At 33.8% G+C, this 8,384-nt stretch overlaps 1 protein-coding gene across 1 annotated transcript in view; it reads left to right on the top strand.

Annotated features, from left to right (window-relative positions):
- The first annotated feature begins 6,013 nt into the window (after positions 1 to 6,013).
- The window catches only part of LOC107733352 (F-box only protein 11-like), a 35,038-nt gene continuing 32,667 nt past the window's right edge, over positions 6,014 to 8,384 (top strand). Inside the window, exon 1 of the mRNA XM_016544946.1 lies at positions 6,014 to 6,331. Within this exon, the coding sequence (XP_016400432.1) occupies positions 6,244 to 6,331 (88 nt within the window). The 5' untranslated portion in view covers positions 6,014 to 6,243. The remainder of the gene's footprint in view (positions 6,332 to 8,384) is intronic.

Raw genomic sequence — 8,384 nt, 5'->3', positions numbered from 1 at the left:
AGACTCAACATACATCCAAATGTGTTTCAGATCAAGTCTCAGACGTCCACAGAGGAAGACAGTGAAGGTGGAGGTTCTTCAAAGACAAAGACGAGCTGTTTAGGGTTACAGAAAGTCAGGTTTGGGCTAAACACATTAGATTAAGCTGAGTAAAAACACGCTGTCCGGGAGAAGCCGATAACTGTGTCTGGACTGGTTTGAGAGCAGTGGCCAGACTGATAGCATCACGAGGGCATGTGATTTTTACATGATACGGTTGTCATGGCAGCGGCCTAGATCACGCTAAGACAGTGGAGCGGCGAGTTAGAGGAAAAAGATGATTAAGGCCAAGAATAAATAACAGAAACTTTTGACCAATGACAGCGGATTCCACATTTAAAACATTTTCAGATAAAACATCATCTGAATAAAATGTGAGCAGAATTAGCCTGTACAATTGTTGCTGTTGCAATACCAGGGCATTGTTATTCGGTTGCTAAGCATTCTGAGAGGTTGTTAGCACGTTGCTATGCAGTTGCTAGGGTGTTCTGGGTGGTTGCTAGGCGGTGGCTTACTGTGCCAAAGTCAAAAGCCCCAACAATATGCAAAATTATTTACAGTTCTGATTATGAGTAAATGACAAATAATAAAGTCTCAGATTATGAAGGGGAAAAAAAAAAAAATGTTTTTTGAATTATTTTAAATTATTATAATAATTTATTATTTTATTGTTTGCATATTATTTTCAACATTCAAAATATTTTACAGATAAAACATTGTCTGAACATTTGCCTCTACAAATGTTGCTGTTACAATGCCAAAAATATAAAAAATTTTGTAAATTAATTATAATAACTTACAATTATTATTTGTATTATTATTTTTTTATTTTTAACCTTTACAATATTTTACAATTAAAACATTGTCTGAACAAAATGTGAGTTGCATTTGTCTGTACAAAAGTTGCTGTTACAATGTAAATTAATTAATTTAATATTTGATTATTTTGTTATATGCATATTATATGAAGGAAAAATTATACATAAAATTATTTTAAATTATTATAATTATTTTAACTAATTTATTTATTGCTTTATTACTTGCATATTATTTTCAACTTAAATCTTGGGAATAAATGATAAATCTGATATGGTTTAGACTAATAGGATGCCTCTCTTCAAAAACAAAAGCAAAATAATTTCTGCATTTTTCCTCTTTTCTAGCTTGCTTCCTAGTTGTCTAATAATCCTGGCATTGTGTATTACGAATTGCTTTTGTTCCTCTTTTTTAAGTCACCTGTATTATGAATAAAAACATCTGCTAAATGCATAAATGTAAATGTAATAAGCTGCATGAATTTAACTCATTCATGTCTGTAGCACAAACGGTGCACGAGTTAAGCACCAAAGTTTCATGCTCAGCATTAGGGGTTTGTTCAAATCACTAAATCTAAGTATGTATAAAAGTAATAGTGATGCCCGCAAACACCACTAAAATGATGATGTTTAGATATTCAAATGAGCATTCAAGACAGTGTTGGTAGTGTTAACTAAAACTAAAAACAGTAGAAATAATGCCTGTTAATTACAGATGGAATTAAATAAAATGAGAGCTTAAAAAAAAAACTTAAATGAAAATGAGAGATGCTGCAACTAATAAACTAATAAACAAGCAACTAATAAAATAAATGAATAAAATGTATAAATAAATATATAAATAATAATAATAATCATAGTTGTAGTGCTAAAATGACTAAATCTAAAGCCAAAATAAAATAATTCAATATTACTAATACTACTAATATTTATAATTATAATTATAATAATTCAATCTAAATAGAAATATTAAAAAAGTATATAAAAGTAAATTACTAAAACTTAAACAAAATTTCAAATGAAAACTAAAAATATATAAATTTAAATCTAATTCCAAATATTAATACATCCTATTCTGTTAATACTATTAATAAATAGTAAATGAATAATATTAAAATAACAATGTTAACAGAAACAGTAGAGTATAGAGAGTTGTTTTGTAGAACATGACAGTTATATGAGAATACTAAGGCCTGTAGATCGGGAGTATGTGTTATTTAAGAAAAATAGAATTATATTTTAAGAATGACATAATTTTTTTTCAGACATGCTCCAGGGGACATGGCTTCATTACTGTAGTTACTCTGTCCTGAACATCAAATCTTTGTTTTTCCATCAAATTAATTCTAACTAGTTGGTTGAATAAAAATATTTGGACTTTATATTTAAAAATTACCTCATGTTAGCATCAGGTAGCTAGTTAGCTAGCCAGTTCGCATCAGCTAACAATATTTTTCAAATAGGCTATTATAATTTGTAATTCATAATTACTAATAATTTGAAGCTAAAACTGCCTGTACTCTGATGTAGCTGTAAATGTACAAACCCCCTTGGTACAAATGAAATTTTTGTTAAAAATCTAATAATTTATCATTTATGTCATTGTCACTAAAACTATGATAACTATCCTGTACACATTTAACTTTTGTTTCACAGAGAAAAATTACACAGTCCTTAAGGGGGGCGTTTTCCAGTCTTGAAGTCTTCCAGTAGTTCAGCTGGTAAAGCATGGTGCAAAAAAAGGCAACAGCAAGATCAAGAGTCTGATGCGTGCTGATATAAAAGTGTATTCCTTGAATGTGCTGTAAAAGAGTCTGAAAAAAAGTGTCAACGTAATAAATTCATTAAAAAGTTCTATGGTTGAAAGTTGAAAGCGAGAGTTGAAACGTTGTTTCTGCTGTGATTTTGAATGGAGCTGAGTGGCACCAACCTCAGTCAATCAAATCTCAGTAGATCAGCAGGTGTATTATATAGTCTCGCAAAATGAGCAGTGAGTCCTGGCCTTGACAACAAGCAGTCTGGGTTCCTTTAGCGGCAGCCATAGGGAACTGCGCATTTGTTCAGAAGTGGTATTGCACATATTTTTATTAAACAGTTGGGGAGAACATAAAACACTAAAATTGGTCTGTTGTCTTCGTATTTTACAATATTTTCGATATTTGATTGAAGGTTTCGGCTGATCAGCTCATATTTGCATTATTTTGAAATTGAAAATATATTTAGTTTCAACCTTGATATACTAAAATACATTTCAAAATGCATTTCAGTGTGCAAAGAAAATACATTTCCAATATTACAGTATAGACAACAAATAAAGTTCTTCTTCAAATGTGACATATGTAAACATTTTCTTGGATTGAAATATATAGGGGGCAAAATATAGTTTTAATATATTTTAAATATATTTTAAAATATATTCAAGATATATATATTTTTGCTTTTTAATTAATTATGTAAATATACTTTGAAACATATTTTAACAAATATATTTTGGCAATTTTTGAAATATATTTAAAACATTATTATTTATTTATTTATTTTTATTTTTTATTTTTTGCGGTATGGGTTGCATTTTCTGCCCCATATTTAAGGAACACATTTTGACAGACTACTTTCCAATTGCTGATGTTACTTTCCGGTCTGTTGAATTATAGTGGTTTGCACTGACCTCTAGTGCTCAAACTCTAGAACAACATACCAATTTACCAGCTTTGAAACTGTTCATCCAATCTGTAATATTTTTGTTTGAATATATCGAAACAATACAAAATATCAATGACAACCGATTACAAAAAAGTTTTTGTAACTGTAGCTTTTTGTAATTCAGTACCAGAGAGGTATTGAAACAATACAAAATGCCAAACTAATAATATTACTTATCTTGTTTATTGTTATTTTATTTGTTGATGATTGATTGATTGATTGTGTTGAATGTGCATCCTAAATGAAAAGCCAAACATTTAGTTCTGTGCCATAAATACATATGATGCATTTACATAATGTGTCATGCATTTGTTTGTTTCTGATAAGACTCAAACATCAACTAACCTGTTGTTTACATGCAGATTGTTATATTATTCATCTCTCACAATATTTACAATTTATTGTTGTGATTGTAATGGCTAAGAAACCATCACCTGCTGCACAAATGAGGCCACAAATTGTTTCCATGTTAATATTTAATCATTTATAAATAATACAATTACCATCAGCAGTCTTTCTCATAAAGGTTGTGCAAAATTCACAACTGAAGAATTGGCTCCCTGTAATGGATGTGAATTTGAATTGAATTGACCACAAAATTGAACTTGAACCTGAATGACAGGAAGTGGAATTTACTAAATTACAATTCAAAAATGTCAACACTGATAATGCATTCTGGGAAACGAAATTCCATCTTGATCCACAAAAGTGAATTTATTAAATATTAGCCTAAATACATCAATTAAATATAAATGCAGTTAAAACTTTCAAACTTCTTTAAACTTTTCTCAAAACTTCAGACAAGAAGCTTGTCATGACAGTCGTTTCTTTTCTAGCAGTCATATGGATTTCTTTGAATTTCAACTCACTTTAATTTGACGTGCATTCAAATTTGAATTGCGATTCTGCTTGGTACCTCAATTCAAATGAAATTCAAATTCAGGGGTTGAATTAGAATTTTAAATGCATTATCTATCCAGTTCTGAATGATGCAAAACCCTGTGTGCAGTATTAGTCATGTGTGCACTAAAAACACGTGCTTCAGATGAGTATGACTTTATGCAAATAATATTACATCATCCACTTACTGAGCAACATTGCAAATGTTATATACAGCATCGTATAATAGCACTATTTGGCTTTTCACCCCAAAACATACCTCTAACAACTGCAATCAAATGCCAAAAGGATCAAAACAATGATACAGTTTAAAAACAGTTATAGAGATATACAGCTGCAGTTCCATTTGGTCACAGCAGATAGCGCTGTCATGTCTTTAGGATCCCTAAATACTACAATATACTGTAATCTGAGAGTGATACAACTGTAAAACCAATGGAAGTTTCTTCATTAATAAGATCAAGTTCAAGTAGTGGCAGGAAGAAACTTGCGCCACACACCAGCAACATTTCTGTCTTTTATTTGACATAATCAGCTGAGGTAAATTAAATTAAATCACTGTTTTATTCATGCTAATAATGCTAATAATTTGATTCATGCTAATAGTGTGCTTATATGTGTCTCATTCAGACAACAACAAAGAAGAGCAGTGCAGCTTCTTGCTCACTCCAGAGAACCAATTTAGACTCAAGTCCTGTTCTCAGTTGTGATTTTGCTGAAACTAAGGCAATGTGAAACTTAACCATACTCATATTATGCAAATGAACCTACATATTCTGCCTGTGGCTAAAATATTAACTGCTAAAAATTGTACCTATACATAATAGGTATTTTACCTATACCTATTTTACCTATACATTTACCAGGCTGCAGCTGAGATACAGAAGTGTTGTTTTAGTATCATTGATATACTGTAATAGTTTTCCTAAATATTTTGAATTATATTTTATTTTTATATTTTGTTTTCATTTTAATTTTAGATGGTTTTAGTAATTGTGTTGTTTTTGTCATTTTAATAATTTTTTATATTTCATTTTTATATAATTTTATTTATTAGGTTTAAAGGGGTCATCCGATGCTACATGCACTTTTACAAGTTGTTTGAACTGAAATGTGTGTTGGTTAAAAAATCTTTACCCCTTTCTCAAATCAAGCCGATCTCAGATGCCTGTCTGTGTGACGTCACAAAAACAGGCCCCTCCCACGATAGTTTGATTGACAGTAGCGTTTCAGCACAGACTGGACTGGTGTCTTACCTTAGACCCCGCCCTGAGTGAGCTGTATTATACTTTATACCATGGCTTTATACACTGGCTTCAGTAACATCATGTTGTATATTCAAATATCATGGTTGCTCACTGTATCATGAGACATTAGTGGCCCCATGGTACTATTATTTTCATGTACCATGGTATTACCATGGTATACTACGGTATTACCGTGGTACTTTTTGTAAGGGGAAAATCTACTGTGATTGGTAGAGTGCAGCACCATGTGGTTGTGTATGGGTGTGTGTGTGAGTGTGAATGAGTGTGTGTGTGTGTGTGTGAGAGTGAGAGTGTGAGTGTGTGTGTAAATGGCTCCTCCTGCCACTGAAAATCGAAATCGGAGGCTGCTCTCGGACCGGAGCGCCTGGACAGTAAAACCGCTTCCCCGGAGCCCAGCCCAAGCAGATTCTCAGTGCAATGCACTTTAGGCTTTTATTTACATTTGCCGAGCTCAGCACAGTGTAAGGATCCACAGGAAGGGGCTGCAGCGGTGTGTGTTTTGACCAGAAACCCGACAAATGAACTCCCTCAGAGCGACTAACCGCAGACCCCGGCGAGTGTCGAGGCCGCGCCCGGTACCGCCTGACAGAAACAACGCAGAAAGAGGTGAATATATCCCTAACAAACAATAACCCGGGCTTGATTCGCATTAGTCCGTCTTCTTGTAAGCGACCTGTTCAGATTCCAGCAGCATTCGTGTCGTGATGTTGTATTTTGAGGTTATTTGTGTTAATGTTCATTCGCTAGGAAACACCGAGGCTTCTGATCCCCCCGCAGGCCGCGCTTTGTTTAACTTGGCTTGATTTGCACTTCTTTCTACTATAAACCCCATTTAACGTGATATTTTGGAGCAGGTACATTCCAGAATGAACTAGTCGTGGTTTTAAATGCGCCATGAGTCTAAACGGTGGCACCGACGATGATATATATGTGACAAATGGCAGCGGTCAGTTGTTTTGCAGCGCTGTGATGGTTAGCATCTGCTGTTAGCAGCACAACAGCTAACTAAGCCTACCAAATATAGCACAAACCCCAGTAAATATCTCCGTCACAACCATTATTCATTAGATTATATATTAAGCTCTTTATTTAGGCCATTTGCAGTGAATACACATGACAAAACAGAACTAGAAGTATCATGGTGAAACCATGTTTTTACCATGGTATTTTTTGATGAACATTAGAGTACTGTGTATATACAGTGGTACGTGAATATGATATATTTCAGTACCATATTATACACCCAAGCACCAATGATTTTGGACTTGTACCATAGTAATAATTTTCCTTAGATAGACGTACCACAGTAGTACCATGGTAAAATGATGGAGTCAAATTATAATACCATGGTACCTTGATGTATTCCATTATGCTGAAGTGCTGGTAATATGACATTTCTAAGAAACCTCTGTACTACCACAGTATGTCTAAAAAAACATGGCAGTACCATGGTGCTTTTTGTAAGCGAGACATCTACCATGGTATTACTATATTTTTGCACTTTTCCCATGGTAGCAGTATGGTATTCTTGGAGTATCATGCAAATACCGTGATATTTATTAAATGTACCATAGTATTACCATATGATACCATCACAGCACTATGATTCCATTTACAATATTTAATTTTGTAAGGGTTATGCCAAAGTACAACACTACTGTCAGGTTTTGTTTTGGATATTTACCATGGTAATTAGTTTTTGGACAAGTGCCAAGGTTTTACCGCGGTATTCTTTAAATTAAACGGAGTACCATGCACTTACAAAAAAAGTACTGTGACAGTACCATAGTATACACATGATACTCCCAAGTATACTTACAAGAAAACCATAGTAAATGTCCAAAAACCTGGAATTACCATGGCACTTTTTCCTGTTTATGTTTTCCGTGGTTTAGTTAGTCAGCTGTGTTGGATGTTGTAAACTTGACGCCCTCATTGACTTATTTATTGTTGTTGGGGGTTGATTTGCTTGTTGATGAGTTGTAATGACTAGTTAACTGTTTCAATTAACCAGCAAGGCTTTGGTGCTGATAGTTGGGTTATGAACTCCTCTGATATATACATGTAGTCTTTGAAGGGTTGTATGATTGTTAAGATGGATTAAGTGCAGTACTACATTTCCAGGTTGGTTGATTGACCACCCAATTGGTTGTCGAGTGTTTTCAAAGGCTGTCCGAACTCCCATGCACCTCTAGTCCTTTTGGCCATCCAGTCCAACAGCTATAAGAGTTTGGTCATTTGCTATGCAAATCTAACAGTGGGACAGCTTGTTTGAGATTCAGGCAATCAAACTCGAGAGCTGGTTGTGCTAACCACATCTTAACTTCTAATTAGAGTGTAGTCATGGGACTAGAGCGAGACTGAAATTGAAGGACGGTTTCAGCACATAGAGCAGCTATGGGTATGTAAATGAATGGCTGCTGTCACCTAATGGGAATGTTCTGTAATCAAGGCTGTGAGACAGGTGTTGCATTGAAAACATGCTTTAAACGGCCGTCTTCATGCAGGTGTTGAGTTGGGGACAAGCTATATTTTTTAATTAAAGGGGTGATTCTAATGGATTCACAAGTTTCAAAATCAATATTCAAAAGCAGCTGTTCTCAATCCTGTTCCCCTGCTCTGCATCTCTCTCTCTCTCTCTCATTCAGATCATCAGATC

The sequence above is a fragment of the Sinocyclocheilus rhinocerous genome, unplaced genomic scaffold, assembly GCF_001515625.1.
Source record: "Sinocyclocheilus rhinocerous isolate Xijiao unplaced genomic scaffold, SAMN03320098_v1.1 scaffold790, whole genome shotgun sequence".
In the NCBI taxonomy this organism is placed as follows: Eukaryota; Metazoa; Chordata; class Actinopteri; order Cypriniformes; family Cyprinidae; genus Sinocyclocheilus; species Sinocyclocheilus rhinocerous.
This window is presented reverse-complemented; position numbering and strand designations above follow the sequence as displayed.